General features: G+C 35.9%; 1 protein-coding gene across 1 annotated transcript in view; it reads left to right on the top strand.

Annotated features, from left to right (window-relative positions):
• Positions 1-20258, top strand: part of LOC115222512 (protein jagged-2-like) — a 74294-nt gene that overhangs the window by 30680 nt on the left and 23356 nt on the right. The window contains exon 3 of the mRNA XM_036511622.1: positions 9750-9810. Coding sequence (XP_036367515.1) covers positions 9750-9810 — 61 coding nt within the window. The remainder of the gene's footprint in view (positions 1-9749; positions 9811-20258) is intronic.

The following is a 20258-nucleotide window of genomic DNA, read 5'->3' as shown; positions in this document are numbered from 1 at the left end:
GAAAAATGGAAGAAGTCTTTGATGTTTCCAGCCTATGCTCTTTCAAAAGAAAGGGAGAGGACAGAAAATGAAGAGAGAGAGAAAAGAACAAGTTTGGAATAACAGTTTTACAGATCAAATTATGTACATACCATGCACACACACACACACACACACACACACACACATATATATATGTGTTTCTGTGTGTGTGTATATATATATATATAATAAATATTAGGGAATGAATCCAAAATTACAGGGAAAAAATCAGATTTAGGGTAAATCCAATTTTATAGTAAAATATTATATAATATATTCGAGACAAAACCACTATTTTAAAACCAAACAAGGAAGACTTAATCAATACATAAAATTTTAATATAAATTAATAAAACCGCCACTACAAATGTTTCATGTCTGCTACCGACAATCTTCAGGTGGATTTTCGATCTTCTAATCAGTATCAAAATTTGATACTGATTAGAAGATCGAAAATCCACCTGAAGATTGTCGGAGCAGACATGAAACATTTGTAGTGGCGGTTTATTTAATTTATATTAAAATTTTATGTATTGATTAAGTCTTTCCTTGTTTGGTTTTAAAATAGTGGTTTTGTCTCGAATTATTATTATATATATATAATAGTCTACAGATTAGATCTGGAGATTCTCAGTATAGAAGACACTTAGTAATATTCAAAATATTCAAATTTAGACTCCGAGGCCTTTACAGGGCATCAATTCCACATAATTGCTTTTATTTGCACTTAACTCGATCCTTCTTACAGCCATTCTTTACCTTGCAAAATCAATAATGGCCTCTACATTATATATATATATATATATATATATATATTCTTTTAGTCTTTTATTTGTTTCAGTCATTTGACTGTGGCCATGTTGGAGTACCGCCTTTAGTCGAGCAAATTGACCCCAGGACTTATTCTTTGTAAGCCTAGTACTTATTCTGTTGGTCTTTTTTGCCGAACTGCTAAGTTACGGAGACGTAAGTTGTCAAGCGATGTTGTGGGGGACAAACACAGACACACAAACATATATATATCTGACGGACTTCTTTCAGCTTCTATCTACCAAATCCACTCACAGGGCTTTGGTTGGCCCAAGGCTATAGTAGAAGGCACTTGCCCAAGGTGCCACGCAGTGGGACTGAACTCGGAACCATGTTGCTGGTAAGCAAGCTACTTACAACACAGCCACTCCTACACCTATATATAATGTTATGTGTGTAAATAATATATATATTATATATATAATATATATATATATATATATATAATATATATTAATACAGTCTTGCACAGTATTTGCAAATTTTTGGAAGCTGGATAAGAGTTCTGTTACTATATACATCCATCTCAAGAGAGATTTTTGTTTTCTTGGTGTGTTCCTAAGCAATATGTCTAATTCTGTTGATGCCATTACCATTTTTTCTACCTAAAGGGAAAATGTTTCTACTCTTTACTCCACAGTTGACAACTTAGCATCAGAATATGAATCCAGGTGTAAAAATAATTGTTCCAAAAGAATTCCATAACAATTCCAAGTCAGCAAGCATAAACAAAAAAAAAATGTCATGAAATAGTATTTAAAAAAACAAAAAAAAATTGTCCTCTCTTTCCATTCCACTTAGATATTTATACTACAAACCTCTACTTCTATGACAGCCTCCATGTTTGTCTGTGTCACCCTGTAATTTGTTGTTTAGCCCCAGGTAGTCCTCAGCCCAGCAGACAAATAATCAAAAGCATTCCACCTATGACCACCCTGTTTCTTTTCCCAACCCAGTGAATCCAGAATTACCATATTTTAACATGTATAAGGAACCATTTTTGTGTCAAAAATTAGGTTTAAAAAATATGGGAGTTTCTTATCTCTCTCTTTTACTCTTTTACTTTCAGTCATTTGACTGCGGCCATGCTGGAGCACCGCCTTTATGCATGTGTTAATATTATAATCCCTTACAAAACCCTCTTTTCCAAATTTTAAGCCCCCAAATTAGGGGGTTCCTTACACATGCTAAAATACAGTACATTGTCCAATGTATACCAGTCCCTTCAGCCCTCTTATTATTTTTTTTTTTATCATGACAAATTTGGGAGAGATTTGGTTTCTATTTCTAGTGCATTTAGCGGCTGTGATGAGATTTTTCCATTGACTCAGATTGAGCGTAATGTAGATTTCCATGGTGGCATCTTATGAATATGGCTTTGTACAGCCGATATCTATTGTTAACTCTATTGATGTGCAATCAATATTTCCAGCTTCTATTAAATGCTGCTGTTGCTATAGACGGAATTGCTTCGATGTTCTGTTAATGATGACGACGATGATGATGATGATGATGTTTTAACAGACAAGTAATATGAAACATTTTGTTGTAACAGAGCAAGGCTGGGAGGGAAAGAGAGAGAGAGAGAGAGAGAGAGGGACAGACAGAGAGACATAAAGAGAGATAAAACACAGAAGGTAGAGAACACAAAAGAGAGAGAGAGAGAGAAAGAGAGTGTGTGTGTGAGTGTGGGCTGGCAGGTTGGAAGCATGTATGTGTGTGTACATATGTATACAAATACATACACTTATGTATGTACATATAATTACTTATGTATGTACATTTATATGCACATATATGCACATGTGCTTGAACACTCACACTCATGTATGTTCGTATGCAAATGCAGATGTAGAGAGATAGAGGTTTAGATAGGTAGGTAGGTAGGTAGGTAGTTAGGTAAGTACATAGGTAGGTAGGTAGGTAGATAGATAGATAGATAGCTAAATAGATAGATTAGATAGACTGAGAGAGAGAGAGATAACAGATAGAGAGATAGAGAGACAGACAGACAGACAGATAGATAGACAGACAGACAGACAGATAGATAGATAGACTGATAGATAGGGTGGTAGCTAAAATAAGTGGGTTGATTGGTTTGTGCACAGAGAGAAGCTAGATGGAGAGACTCAGAGATGGGTCTGGCACAAAGAAAGGAAAAAAATAAACGGGTGGGGAAACACCTAAAAAAAATTTGAAAAGAAAATATACGTAAGAATGTATTATTTGGGAAAGTGCAGTTAGAAAATAAAGTTGGAAGGTATTCAAGGGATGAGGAATGGCCGGAATGCACGATTTGTTAAAGCTGAAGTTTAAGGTACAGTGCTGCGCAGATGTTAAAATGTAGTCATCTGCCCATTATGCCTACAAAGCAGTTCAGATCAAGACCTTGAAATATCATCATCATCATCGTTTAACGTCCGTTCTCCATACTAGCATGGGTTGGACGGTTCGACCGGGGATCTGGGAAGCCAGAAGGCTGCACCAGGCTCCAGTCTGATCTGGCAATGTTTCTACAGCTGGATGCCCTTCCTAACGCCAACCACTCCGTGAGTGTAGTGGGTGCTTTTTACGTGCCACCTGCACAGGTGCCAGGCGAGGCTGGCAACAGCCACGGTCGGATTGGTGTATTTTATGTGCCACCGGCACGAAAGCCAGTCGAGGCGGTGCTGGCATCGGCCACGAGTCGGATAATATATTTGTTGTTATGCCAACAGTTTTTTTTTTTTTTTTTTTTTTTTGGCTTTTTGAATTTAGAATTAAGGTAATTATTTGGTTGTCTTGTATCTTTTTGATAGTTGGTAATCTCTTAAGTCTGAGAAAGATGATTCCACAGTTTCTTACTGAACAACCTGCACCAATGATTTGCTTATAGCGTTTGTGCTTTGCATGAGCTTACCCTCTACAAGAAATCAGCTTTGCCTGACAGATGCACAGTGTGCCACACATCAGACATTGACATGATTGCAAGCAGCAAGGAACTAGCTGGTCTTGGAATCACAATCATGAATGCAATATCTTAACCGCTAAGTTACATGACCTCGTGAATGTTTTACTATCGGACTCTTTTAAGCTGTACATAAATCACATTTCTTGATGCCCTTCCTATATGGCTTGAATCATTCAAGGATTTTCTTCTGACACTGTAATTGAGAGCTCTGTCTTTCAAATATATCAGATATAATAGGAAAGCTTAATCTAAGTTATATCTTTCAATAATTTTGAAACTAGTTAGCTGGAAATAATAATGTATCTTAAATTCTCCCTCAGTCTTCCCTGTATATCACTCAATAGTATTGCCTTAATTGGAGCTTAAATATTAAATGTCTGCTTAATGGACAAATAATGCATTTAACTTTGCAGGTTTCACTTGGCTGGAAAGTATTAATGCTTCTGTATTAATGCTTCTTCAGGAGATTTTGCTTTGTGTGTGTATGTGTGTGTATGTGTATATATATATATATATATATATTATATAGATATATCATACTAAGGCTTTTTATCATTCTAAGTTAATATCTTGTTAACCCTTTAGTGTTAAACCGGCCATATCCGGCCAAAATATTCTACCTTTAAGGTCAGCTTTTCCTTTCAACTCTTCAGTGTTGAAGAAATAAAGTTTCAGTCAAGAACTGGAACCAATGTAATCAACCAACCACTACCCCTCAAAACTGCAGACCTTGTGTCTAAATTAGGAACAATATTTGGGTCAGAGCTTGGTGTATTATTAATCCAAATTTAACTTGTTTTTAAATTCTCTGACTCCAAGTCTTCATAACAAGAATATGGCATTACCATATCAACACTCTTCTACTTACTGACATGGTTCTTGACTACAATAGGTGAATGACATGATCTTGTATTGCTGTCAACAAGCTTCTGATTAAGTGCTTGTAAAGGTTGTATAGGCTGTTGCTAAGGTTAGGAATGATGTCTTGAAAAATCAGCTACAGTTAATTTTATCGCTGCCATAGTTGTTCTAAAGTACCGAAGATTTAGATCTTGTTTTTCCCTTAGTTTATTTAATGTGTGTCTGTTAGCATTGTTGGAAATGGCTAACTCTTTATTATGATATAGGCCAAAATATTCTAAAGTGGATCTTTTCCAATATCAATCTGAGATGTATAAACCAACAAGGTTTGTACATCTCAATAACACACCTTGGAACTGTCCAACAAACTCATGCTTACATTGAAAGACCTGGCTAAGTCATATTTCTTAACCAAAGCAGAAACTTTGTCATAGAATATTGTTTTCCTAACAGGCAATATTATTTCTATATCTTCGTTATAATGTATAACTTGGGAAAAATCTATAATAAGGATTTAGAGGTAGAGAGATGAAAACCCACTCATGTCAAATTAAGTAAATTTGGTACTACACTTTGTTCTTAAACAGGAAGGCGGCAAGCTGGAAGAACCTTTAGCACACCAAGTAAAATAGTTAGTGGTATTTCAGCCATCTTTAAATTCTGGGTTCAAATTCCACCAAGGCTGACTTTGCCTGTAATCCTTTTGGGGTTCAATAAAATAATTACCAGTTGAGCACTAGGGTTGATATATTCAATTTGGCTCCTCCTCCAAGACTGCTGGCCCTGTGCTGAAATTTGAAACCAATATCATTAAAAAGGCAAATTCAGTGTTACTATTGTTCCATTACTGGAGATTTGTAGCTGTGCTAATATTATATATACTCTTTACTCTTTACTCTTTTACTTGTTGCAGTCATTTGACTGTGGCCAAGCTGGAGCACCACCTTTAGTCGAGAAAATCGACCCCAGGACTTATTCTTTGTAAGCCTAGTACTTATTCTATTGGTCTCTTTTGCCGAACAGCTAAGTTACGGGGATGTAAAGACTAGCATCAGTGTGCCAAGTGATGTTGGGGGAGGGGGGGCAAACATATACACACACACACACACATATATATATATATATATACGATGGGCATCTTTCAGTTTCCATCTACCAAATCCACTCACAAGGCTTTGCTTGGCCTGAGGTTAAAGTAGAAAATACTTGCCCAAGGTGCTATGCAGTGGGACTGAACCTGGAAATATGTGGTTCGTAAGCAAGCTACATACAACAACGCAGCCACCCCTATGCCTATATATATATATATCAAACTTACTCTATCTTCTTTTTTTTTTCTTTTCTTACTAGATTGATTTCAGATTTAGCAGTGTCAGCCTACTTTTAGATTTAGAATGAAAATCCTCCTCAAGATTTTTGATAGTTACAAATTGATGTTTGGTATTTAGTTAATAATGGCAGATTATTGATATTGAGCTTATCTACCACAGTCTTAGCTTCCTAATTAATGCTTTAGAACAGATATCGTAGAATTTTGTTACCATTGAGCAAATTTGAGCAATTCTTTATTTAAACTATTGAATATCTTGGAAAGTTTGTTATGCTTAATTTAAGGATACCAATGCTTTTTATTTAGATTTTTCAGAAATTCTTAATGTCTAGGAATAGTTCATGTTTGAAAAGGTGGGAAAACTTAGAAAATCTGAGATTTTCTGATGTGCCTAATTTTTGAAATTCAAACAAGTAAGGGAGATAATTTCAAGGAGTAAGACATTCTTCAAAACTGACACACTTTTTAAGGTTGGAAAGTTTTGAAGGTGTCTGAAAAGTTTTGTGCGTGGCACTTACCAAACTTGATATGTGCCATATCTGAAACTTTCTGACCCTGACTTACGTAATTTTACTGTCTGTTTCAATATGTATGTATGTATGTATTTATGTATGTATGTATGTATGTATGTATGTATGTATGTATGTATGTATGTATGTATGTATGTATGTATGTATGTATATATGTGTGTATGTATGCATGCATGCATGAATGTATGTGTGCATGCATGCATGTGTGCATGTATGTATGCATGTGTGTACACACATATTCACACATGTATTGAGTTGTTTCTTCTAGAAGCAGTGTTTGTGTATGCATGTATGTATACATCTCTATATATATATATTTATACACACACAAATACGTACATACATGCACACACACACACACACACTTATATTTACAAATACATTTTATTCTGTGGAAACTAGGATATCAAGTGTCTAACCAATAACTTGACAGTGTAGATGTGGCCCCTTCAGTCATATCTTTATCCTACCTCTCCTTGAAGTCTCTTTCTATGTATATCCCATTTTCCCCTTTTTGGTCTGTGATGATGATTGCAGAGTTGTGGTGGAGGTGGGGGATAGGGGGGTGGATCTCTGAGTGAAGTTAGTGGTGGTCTCTTCCACTCTCTCTATATATATATTATTCAATATCTCTCTCTCTCTCTCTCTCACCTCATTCGTGTGTGTGTGTGTGTTTAACTGTGAGCAGATAAACAGGATTATGTTTATCTGCATATATTTATCCTACCATCCTCTATACTAATAAATTTCCATCTTCTTTTTTGCACCTGGGACTCAATATTTTCATTTTGCATCAATAAATCATTTAGCAATGTTTGTATGTATGTATTTATAAATACATTCATATATATAATCTATATATATATTCATGCTCCAGCATGACCGCAGCTCTGAAATTGAAACATTTTAAAGATTTAAAGATTTATACACAAACATATAAATACACATGCATTCAAAATAATATATATATATATATATTATATTGAGGGTACTACATTCGTAGATACCATACGCTAAGAGGGACCAATTCGGTCATAACTACTAAAATAAACAAAATTTTACCGAATGCAAAACTTCAAGCAAGTCATTTAAAAAAGTTTTGCATTCGGTAAAATTTTGTTTATTTTAGTAGTTATGACTGAATTGGTCCCTCTTAGCATGTGGTATCTACGAATAGTAGTACCCTCAATATAATATAAATAAATATTTTCAAAGTGGAAAAATTTACGATAATTTCTTTTAAAGATTTTATCCTCAATTGTAAATATATATATATATATATATATTTGTTTCCCTTACGAGGTTTTTCACGCTAACTACTGATAATTTCTTTTAAAGATTTTATCCTCAATTGTTAATTTATATTTTTCACCGAAATAGTTCAATACTGAACTTTTATTCCGAGTAAGCAATTTGTTACCGAAATGCATTGCGAATAAGCCCGCCATTTTCATAGATATGTAAAGATAAACATTCGTACAAGCTACGACGAATTCTACGGTTGGCTATCGAGTTTGTAACGTTATGTTTTTTCTTATATGTCTTGAGTTTGTTGCACTGATGAACATGGAATGGATATTCTGCATTAATTGCGAAACCACAGGTGATATGTAACTAAATTCTTTTTTTAAATGACTTGCTTTGAAGTTTTGCATTCGTTAAATTTTGTTTATTTTAGTAGTTATGACCGAATTGGTCCCTCTTGCGTGTGGTATCTACAAATAGTAGTACCCTCAATATAATATAAATAATATTTTCAAAGTGGAAAAATTACGGATTTTTTCTCTTACGAGGTTTTTCACGCTAACTACTGATAATTCTTTTAAAGATTTTATCCTCAATTGTTAATTTATATATATATATCTTTTATTCTTTTACTTGCTTCAGTCATTTTTTGTGTGGTCATTGCTGGAGCTCACCTTTAGTTGAACAAATTGACCCCAGGAATTAATCTTTGTAAGCCAAGTACTTATTCTATCAGTCTCTTTTGCCAAGTGATGGTTGGAACACACACACACAAATATATGATGGGCTTCTTTCAGTTTCCATCTACCAAATCCACTCACAAAGCTTTGGTTGTAGAATGTTTTCATAGTATCACCATTAATGTAACTGATGTTTGCATTTGTCGTGCGTGTGTAATTTGGATGCACTTGATAGTACCAGCTCCAAGTAAGAAGGAATTTAACACATTTGTAGGGTAAATATCTATTATTGGAATTGGAAAACTGAACACTTCACAGTGACCTTCCAAACCTTTTAACATTTATGTGTCTGATCTGGCAGTGTTTCTACAGCTGGATGCCCTTCCTTAATGCCATACACTCACAGAGTGGTTGGCGTTAGGAAGGGCATCCAGCTGTTGAAACACTGCCAGATCAGACTGAAGCCTGGTGCAGCCTCCTGGCTTCCCAGGTCCCAGTTGAACCATCCAACCCATGCTAGCACGGAAAACGGACATTAAATGATGATGGTGATGATGATGATTGTGTGTGTGAGTGTGTGCTCTCTCATAGGTTTCAAGCAGTGACCTGCAGTCATGTTGGCTCCACCTTGAAGTCAATCATATCAACGATTGCATTTATTTTTCAGTTCATTGCTAATTTAATCCATGTTTGTTAAATTATTACTTTCTCTCTCTCTCTCTTTGTCTCACACTCACACACCTATGTATATGTAAATAAATATAAATATGTATATCTATCTATATATATTTTTTTACTTCTATCATGAGCGATATAGGTACTCATTTAGTACCCTTATGTATATATATACATATCTAATATTGGACACGTGGAGGAAACAGCTGCTGACCGCTCTGCCTGGCGTCGGACGGTGAGGAAAGGCGTTTCCATGGCTGAGGAGAGGAGAGCACAGCTGTGGTTGGACAGGCGGGACAGGAGGAGGACAACTGCAGCAACACCCCACATGTACCCATCGATGTTCGTGTGCAGCAACTGTACCAAGGACTGCCACTCTAGAATTGGACTGTTCAGTCACAGCAGACGCTGCATATCACCAAAGTAGGCCCCACCCTTGGCGCAACCCATTGTCTATCAAGGCAGACGGGGATAAAGAAGATAAAGAAGTAAAGAAATATTGTATATATATATATATATGTTTTAAGAATTTGCCTGTATGGCTAATAATTCACTTACCACTTGTGATGGTATTTTAATAATACCATCACTATATTTATATATTTATCTATCTATCTATATATATATGTATTTTAAATCTTTTTCAGCAATATGTCTTGCTGGTTGTCATCCCACACAAGGATCTTGTGAGGTACCAGGAGAATGCAAGTAAGTGCCAGCATTTTCTATTTTTTCTAATATTTATGACCAATTCTTTCCTTTGTTTATATTCAATATCATCATCATTACTGTACATGAGAAGACTCACCCACTATAACAGAACTGAGATCCTAAAACCAAGGTGGCACGTAAAATGCACTGGTCCTGGTGTCACTAAAAAGCACTGGTAATGGTGCCACTTAAAAAGCACTGGTAATGGTGCCACTTAAAAAGCACTGGTAATGGTGCCACTTAAAAAGCACTGGTAATGGTGCCACTTAAAAAGCACTGGTAATGGTGTCACTAAAAAGCACTGGTAATGGTGCCACTTAAAAAGCACTGGTAATGGTGCCACTTAAAAAGCACTGGTAATGGTGCCACTTAAAAAGCACTGGTAATGGTGTGCCACTTAAAAAGCACTGGTAATGGTGCCACTTAAAAAGCACTGGTAATGGTGCCACTTAAAAAGCACTGGTAATGGTGCCACTTAAAAAGCACTGGTAATGGTGCCACTTAAAAAGCACTGGTAATGGTGCCACTTAAAAAGCACTGGTAATGGTGCCACTTAAAAAGCACTGGTAATGGTGCCACTTAAAAAGCATCCAGTACCCTCTGTGGTGTGGTTGGCATTACGAAGGACAACTAGCTGTAAAAACTAAGCTAAAACAGACTATGGTAGCCTGATGCAGCTCCTAGCCTTACAAGTTCCTATGAAGCCATCCAACCCATGCCAGCCTGGAAAACATGCTAAATGATGATGATGATGATGATGATGATGATTGTCATCCATTTTTCCATACTTCATCAGTCAGACAGATTTCGGATACGTACATACATAAACCATGCATATGGCCGTATAAAGATGGTTCTATGTATGTGTATGTGTGTTTGTGTCTCCTTGCCCTGATTACGCATGGTGGTTGTAAGCAAACGATACTGTCTTACAAGCTGTATCATTCATTTCCTGTCTTCCATGCAAACATGTCTGATTATGGAGAAAATATTAACCTTGTTTGGAAGCAGGTGAGAGTTGGCAACAGGAAAGGCATCCAGCCATAGAAAAATGTATCTCAGTGAATTCTATCAGACCCATGCATGGAAAAGTGGATGTTAGAAAGATGATGATGATGATGATGATGTATTTAGTTTTGTTGAAACATCTGTCCATGTTGTAAGCTGACTGTAAACTGGATATACCCACACTGTTTGTAGCAATAGCAAACTTGTTTTTTATTGTGAATATTTAGTCCCCTGATCAATTTTGCTATAGAAGTATGAGGAATCAGTCAACCATATCAAGCAAGAAATATATCAATACATATTAGCCGTACTGTGTGTGTGTGTGTATTTGCCTTTTGTCCTTCCTGAGTTGATGGCTCAATATAATAGATTATAATTCTGCCACAAATACAAAAGTATTGTACCTATCTGAAAAATTATTATTATTATTATCATCATCATCATCATCAAGGTGGTGAGCTGGCAGAATCATTAGCAATCTGGGCGAAATGCTTAGCAGCATTTTATCCATATTTATGTTTTGAGTTTAGATTCCTCTGAGGTCAACTTTGCCTTTCATCCTTTCAGGGTCAATAAATTAAGTACCAGTGAAACATTGGGAGGTCACTGTAATGGACTAGTTCCCTCCCACAAAATTTCAGGCCTTTCATGCACACCCAGGGCGATTTTACTGCTCTACAATATGAGGCGGAGAAAACAAGGAGTAGACAAAATTTTGGGGTAGTTGACTAAATATAACTTTTGAGGGTCATTTCCTATACTCATGGTCATGCTTCATGACTTAACTAATAAAAGAATAGTGTGTGTTCATTGTGAAAGTGTATGGCTTAGTAGTTAGTGTGATGGGATCATGGCCATAGGGTCACAGGTTCAGTTCCTGGTGTGAGCAACACATTGTGTCTTTGAGAAAGCACTTGATTTCTTCATTATTCCAGTCTTACACAGCTGAAATGAGTACCAGCTGAGTACTGTTGCATTCCTCTTGACCTTCAGCTCTTACATCCAAGATGTTCTGATGAGTGAAGAGGATGAGACAGAATCTATGTCTGCTCATGACTACACAGTCCCCTAAAACAATTAGGAGATAGCATAGCACATGTTACCTAGCCAGACTAATTTGCAAGTAACAGCTTATATAAATATACATACAATTATATATTGTTGGAAACGTGATAGAGTACAGTATAAAGCTCGTCCACCTTCAGAATTGTCCTGTACTATCAGTATATTATATACTTCCAAGTTTGGGCATTTGTCATGTGTGAATATAAAATTGAAGAAATTGGAGTCAAGAAGAAGGAGTTTGGTTTGACATTTATTTATTATTTGCTGCAATTGTTTTGACACAACATAGTTCTTCAAGAACCTCAGGTATTTGATTATGCAACTGTTTTTTTTTTTTTTGCATAATGAGATCTAGTTGTGTTTCCTCACGTGATATACAGGTGTTGAATTTGTTAGTTTAAAATCGTTAACTTCAAAGCCATCTCCTCTTTTCATTGTGGTTTGAAATTAGTACTGGCTGATAGACCCATGGTGTGTGCTGCAAGAGTGTGCATGTCAGACTGGTAGTAGATGGTACTAGCTTGCATTTAAATGGGATTGGTCTTCTATTTGGTTGTATCTCTGATCTGTTGTTCATGGTTGGCTACTAATGTGAATTTCTTAAGCTGACTTTTAGTATTCAGTGGTCAGATACATATTCACATACATACATAGAGACTCACACATATGCTCTCACACACAACACACAAACATATATACATGTGTGTATGTGTGTGTGTGTGAAGAAAAGGATAAAGGCCCTTTGTGAGCAATAGGCTCCTGAGGTCGGTTTCTTGGATTCTGTGCTGTACTTATTCTTTGCTCTGGATAGGATGCTGGCTTGCCACAGGATTTACTTGTTTTTGCCAGCTGAATGGATTGGAACAACATGAAATGATGTGTTTTGCTCATGAACACAACGCATTGCTTGGGCCAGAAATTGAAACCACAATCTTATGATCATGAATGCAACACCCTGGCCACTAAGCCATGCATCACTTTATTTAGTATCTCCAGCTGCTTCGGATGCCAAGATATCAAAAATTGTCAAAGTGTAGTACAATGGTTCTGCTATGGAATGGTGAAACTATTTTGTCATTTTCTGAAAAAGCAACATTTTGGATTTACAACTCTTTTGCATTATAGCAACGATATATATATATATATGCATGTGTGTGTGTATGTATGCTAGTGCTACAAAGTCTATGCTGTGAAGTGGTTAGCATTTTGTAGGGCACCCAGCTGTAAAAACCATGACAAAACTGACTTCGCCTGTGATGGTGCCACATAAAAAGCATTCAGTCCACTCTGCAGGGTGGTTAGTATTAGGAAGGGCATGCAGCCAATAAAACCCTGCCAAAATAGACACAGTAGCCTGGAGAAGTCTTCTGGCTTCTGTCAGACTATCCAACCAATGCCTACATGGAAGCCGGATGTTAAATGACGATGGCAATGATGATGACGTCAATCTCTTTCTCTCTTTTACTTGTTTCAGTCATTTGACTGCAGCCATGCTGGAGCACCACTTTTAGTCGAGCAACTTGACCCCGAGACTTATTCTTTGGAAGCCCAGTACTTATTCTATCGGTCTCTTTTGCCGAACCGTTAAGTGACGGGGACATAAACACACCAGCATCGGTTGTCAAGCAATGCTAGGGGGACAAACACAGACACACAAACATACATGCACACACACATATATACATATATACGACGGGCTTCTTTCAGTTTCCGTCTACCAAATCCACTCACAAGGCTTTGGTCGGCCCGAGGCTATAGTAGAAGACATTTGCCCAAGGTGCAACGCAGTGGGACTGAACCCGGAACCATGTGGTTGGTAAGCAAGCTATTTACCACACAGCCACTCCTGTGCCTATGATGATGATAAATATATATTTACACATACACAAATATATTACTACTATTAAGATAATTGGATTCTTGTGTTGCTGAAGACCATGTCTTTGGATTCACATGCAACACCTTAAAGGCACTTACATCGTTAATTCTTCCAGATTTAATATTCACTGTCTCAGGAGATAAAAGGGAAAAAGAAAAAGAAAAAAAGAAAACCTACAAGAACCATTAATCTCATTAAATATGAAACACCTAGAATTCTGAGGGAGTTGTGTGTGTGTGTGTGTGTGTGTGAGGGAGACATCACAATATCAATGTGCAGTTTAGTTGAGTAATGCATGAGAATTTATGCAGATAGCAATCTGCATGCTTTGTATTAAAATGCATATGCTAAAAGGTAAATGCATCAAAGAGCATATATGGCATTATTAACATGTCCATATGCAATCACCCAGAGATTCCTGTTTTTGCTTCTTTTTTTTTTTTTTTAATGAACACAGGTGCTGCCTGAGAAGAGGAAGGACAAGGACAAGACTTAATATAGTCACACACACACACACACACATATATATTTTGAGAGAGGGAGGAGAAAAAGATAGAGAGAGAGAGAATGTATGTTGTGGTTGTGGTTGCGGTTAAAGAGGGTGGGGGGAAGGAAGCGTTATCAAGAGAAGACAAGAAAACTTATACCTTCCATATGATTTGTCATGTAGGTGATGTATTTGTCTCCAGGTCAATGCTGTGATCAAAGATCTTCCAGCTGTGACCAGACATCCTGTCATTTTTTTTTTTTGTTAAACATAGGTTATCTTAAGTTACATTATCCAATATGCACTTCCATATTTATTTTCATATATGTGTGTATGAATGTGTATGTGTGTGTGTGTGTGTGTGTGTGGTGTATGTATATATATTAGATATATATATATATATATATATATATATATATGTATATAATATATCGTATATATATATATACATATATATACTATATATATACATATATATATATAATATTATATATATATATATATATATATATATATATATATTATATATATATATATATATATATACATTGTGTGTGTGTATATATATATTGTGTATATTTGTATGTGTATATATATATATATTATTATTATTATTATCATGCTGTTGTTATTTTTATTATGGTGTTGTACCTATAGTACAAGAATTCTTCTGATTATTATCATTATTATTGTTGTTATTATTAATATTGCTAGAGAACATTCACACTAAAGGAAAAGAAAGTACAGCTAATAGTCTTGTGTGCATGTGTGTGTAGGTCAATTAATGCATGTTGATGCGTGTATTTATTGCATGTGTGTGTGTGTGTGTGTGTGTGTACGAACATCTATGTATGTACATGCATTCTGTACGTGTGTGTGTGTGTGTGTGGTGTGATGACTACCTACCAACACCTTCACTGAAATTATGTAACACCTTGTTTTCTGTTCTTTCCTCTTTCTCCACCACCACCACCACCACCACCACTGCCACCACCACACATCATCTACCTTTCTCTTATCTCTAGCTTTTTTTTTCTCTCATTGACCCTATCCAGTTGCTTTTCACCCCTCCCCCTCCCTCCACCCTGGTACCATTGTTGCACTAAATATAGCTGAAAAGAGATAAACTAATAGAAAGGGGTGTGGTTCTTTATGTTCACAGAACTCTACAAGAAGGTGACCCTAAACACTTTTTTTTTTCTTTTTTGTCAGTTATCTTTCCTCATACTTTACACACTCCACATTTAAAATATAAAACATTTCTCTTTATGTTACCCCCTCCCCAACACCTCTCTCTAAATTCCTCTCACACTCTCTCACATGTGTATCCACACACACACACACACACATATATAAATGTATATATGATGTATCTGTGTGTGTGCATACATGTACATATATGAAAATACATTTGTGTCTATTTGGTGTGTGTATAACATATGTATCTGTATGTGTATATATATATATATATATATATATATATATATATATATATATATATATATATTAACCCATGCCACCATGGAGAATGGATTGGATGAAATGCATACAAATATACATATGCATATATTACATATGTGTGAATGTGTATATTTGTGTGTGTGTGTGTGCATCAGTGTATGTTTTATGTGTGTGTATATGTATACATGCACACACATGCACAAACTCATAAATGCACATACTCAAAGTCAACATAAAACCAGTTAATGATAAATCTTGTCAGCTGTAGGATCAAACAGCATGATGGTTTTGGTTCATATAGCCAACAGTATCACTTATCTTTAGAACAAGCATCACTGAGATGATGCACAATATGATTAAAGTCTGAAGGCATGAAGCACAAAAGACAATAACATACAGGCAAGTTGAAGAATTAAACAAACTGAATATAGTATAGTTTAATCTAAACGAATGCAGTCTTTTGACTAGTCAGGAACAAGTAAAAAGAATGTCTGTGAAAATGGAAGATAGGAGATACACTCACATACAGACAGATATATATAGCATCCCTTAAATATGTGTGTGTACGTGTATATTGTTTACCCTTTACTTGTTTCAGTTATTAGACTGGCCAGGCTGGGGCATCACCCTAAAGAATTATTTTAGTTGAGAGCATCAATCCCAGTACTTATTTTTATACCTGGTATTAATTCTGTTGGCCTCTTTTACTGTACCACTAAGTTACTGGGACATAAACACACCGGTTGTCAAGTGGTGGTGGGAAGAGAGGACAAAACCACACACACATATATGTACATGATGGGCTTTTTTCAGTTTTTGTCTACCAAATCTACATAAGGCTTTGATCAGTCCAAGGTGCCATCCAGTGAGACTGAACCTGGTCGGGACCATGTGTTTGGGAAGCAAACTTCTTACCACACAGCCACACCTGTGCCTATCACCTATGTTATATTTTAATAATATAATCATCTAACCTATGCCAGAATGGAAAAGGAAAAATGTATAAAAACAAACAAAAAATATGGATATTTTATCCTGTTCCTGCTGTACTATCAGTAGTATTCTGTGTTTGAGAATAGATTATTTCCTTATCTGTATCTTTCAATACATCTCAGCACTTCTAAAAGCAAACTTTGTTTACATTTATCATAATTTGAATTAAACAAAAAAAAAAATATCATTATCAATCATTATCCTCCTCCTCCTCCTCCTCCTCCTCCTCCTCATCATCATCATCATCATCATCATCATCATCATCATCATCACCACCACCACCACCACCACCATCATCATCATCATCATCATCATCATCATCTTTTTACACCCACTTTCCTTGTTGGCATGGGTTGAACATTTCTCCCAGTTAGAGAGAGTTCAAGCATTTATTTTAGTATACTGCTCTGCTAACAGGTCAGAGACACTTCATCGTATTCCCATATTATTTCAGCTTTGTTCCTACAGCTGGATGTCCTTGCTAACACCAACCGCCTTGCTTAGTGTACAGGGGTGGATTATTTTTGTCCATGAGTACCAGCTCTAGAAGGACAGCCATATCCTCACCCTAACCCTACAAAGAAAAATCATTAATCTAGCCATGTTGTTAGAAGACAATAAACACTAAGTCTTTTCCACTGTTTGTAACCAAACTATTTCTTATTGTGTACTACTACTACTACTACTACTACTACTACTACTACTACTTCTACTTCTACTGCTGCTTCTGCTACTACTACTACTAATGCTACCACTATTTGATGGGAATCTTGTTCTCTCTCTCTCTCTCTCTCTCTCTCTGTCTGCCTCTCTCACTAGTGTACTCTCTCTCTCTCTCAAGCAGTTTTTTACTCTCTTTCTATATATGTATAACCTAACTATCTATCAATCTGTCTATCTATCCCTCTAACTTACTCTTTCATCTATCTTATTTATTCATCTGTATACACTTAGGAACACACACACACACACACACACCACACACACACATGAACAAATGTAGTCACTCTCAGTAGAAAATTACTCTGTACAATTTCCTATATAGAGGAAATATATTTAATTATTTATTCATTTATTTATTTGAGATGAACAACATTTACATAACTACCACCATGTTTCTTTTACTGCTCCTCGGGGTATCTAACTAGATCAAGGTATAGGTGAAACGTGAGTATTAGTAGAACTGTGTTTATATGACAAACACAGCTACGAAAGCAGAAAAAAGAAAACCACAACACAAGTGCGAACAAACAACACATACATAAACAAACAAGAAAATAAAACAAATTCCAAGAAACTCAATGACAGGACAGGATTACAATAATTGTGCTGTAAAACTGTTGTTGTACAGATTGTAAAGATAGATGAAATGGATCAGGCTGGTTAGGGTAACAGTTGGTGTGAGATAATATCATAACAAAGTTAATTAAGATCATTGGAGGTAACACTCACGCTGGAACAGGTGAAAAATGACATTGAAGGGACATAACTATGATTAATGTGAAAGCCGTACATGCAATGTGTGCGTAAGGAATAAATGATTGTTTTATGAACTTCATTGGCTTACAGCTGTTTCTGCTCTAAGATGCAGTGGGCACATAGGTGGGTGCCTGAGTAAAACCTTATAGCTTCATCAGAGCCTTGAATATGAAGTGTAATTTATGTACATACAAATGTACATGCAAACACACATGCACATATTACATGCACGTGCATTCAAACACATGCACACACACTGCACACATCCATGCATGCATGCATACATACACACACTGCATACACATGCACACATGGATATATATTTAAAAGTTTTTGCGAACATTACTTGATACTGTCTCAGTGTTTAAAGAAAGATTAAAAAACATTTTTTTTTTAAAAGCAATGGCATAACCCTTTTAGAATAAACTTTAATGTATTGTGTGTAAGTGCTTTCATTGTTCTATATATATATATACATGCTCACATGCATGCACACACACATAAAGATTGGAGAGGCTGAATAGTTAAGTAGTTAAGAAAGACTACAGAAGGGAACTGAGGAGAAAAAATACACTCCGTCATTTGAATGTTGAGGAATGGTGTGAGAAACCAACTAACTGAAGATATTTGTACGATCTGAAATGTCCATGAATGTGAGATGAAATTCTTTTGGAATGCTAGTGAGTAAAGAAACTTTTTTTGCAGACAGTATATGAATACTCTGCATGGTACAAAAACTACACAATTTATTTTTCTCTAAGGATATGGCTTTTGCTCTAGAAAGTATAGCTGTTTATTTAGTTTTCTAAAGGAATGCATGTGGAAATTAAATCTAGATTTAAAAGGGTTTGAAACTATAACAACATAGACCTTTAGATTTGTGGATAATGATCTCTGTACATTGGTACACAACACATTTAACCATGTAGTTTTAGTCCAGAGGGTAGGAGATTGGCATTAGTACAGTTACAAAAGGTTGACATGTTGTTTGTTGTTGATTTTTTTTTCTGCTTACCAATTTTAAAAGGCTAAATTTTAGTCAAAGTTTAGAGTAGTTGAGTGTGATAATTGAATATTATATTTGTTGGAGATTTTTGCTTATACACCATTTAAAAGAAAATCCTTTTCAAGGAGTTTAAAGAATTTTTGAACTAATGATGTAGTAACCATGATATTGAATTGGTTGTGAGTACTTGTTGATGGTTTTTTTTTTGACACACACACAGATATATATACATATATATATATACATATATATACAATGGACTTCTTTCAGTTTCTGTCTACAAAATCCACTCACAAAGCTTTAGTTGGCCGGAAGCTATAGTAGAAGACACTTGCCCAAGTTGCTGCTATGTAGTAGGATAGAACCCAGAACTATATGATTAGGAAGCAAGCTTCTTACCTCACAGTCACTCCTGTGCTTATTTTAAAAATTTCTATTACTTTTGTTACTCTGTCACTTTTGATCCAATTCTTACTTCGTCTTTACCATCATCTTATTTGATACACTCATGCATTGCAAGTAGAGCATGATCACCATTTTTTAAGTTTCCATTATATTTAATAATAATAATAATGTTCTTAACTGATTGGAGGTGTTATCATGTACATTGTTTTCTCTTAGTTTAAAAGATGGGCTACAGCAAATATTCTGCTCAATACCACAGTTAACTAGTCGAGCATGTTCCTTGCTGGCTGATGATATGTGCATCTCTAATCATGAGTGGAAGCAGTAGGAGAGCACCATAGCCATGTGTTGAGAGGAATTCTTTGGGATTTGAATAATTCATGTCTGGAAACATGGGTGGTTCATTCAAACAACCCTTATTCAGGGACCTTTTGAATGGGATGGGTTACTCGACCAGAAGAAAATTCTAACTGGGCCCCATCTGCAAGGTCATGTGCTGTTTAGCGTGATATGAGATCACCATGTCGCGCACATATGGTTGTGATGCATGTGCCTGGTGTGTCCTTATCAGACGAGTGATCATGATGGGTATATTGGGCTTTGTATAATTGTATCCCAATGTCACTTTAATGGCATGCACTGCTCTCTCACTCAATAATAAT

This window comes from Octopus sinensis, linkage group LG20 (assembly GCF_006345805.1).
Source record: "Octopus sinensis linkage group LG20, ASM634580v1, whole genome shotgun sequence".
Taxonomy (NCBI): domain Eukaryota; kingdom Metazoa; phylum Mollusca; class Cephalopoda; order Octopoda; family Octopodidae; genus Octopus; species Octopus sinensis.
This window is presented reverse-complemented; position numbering and strand designations above follow the sequence as displayed.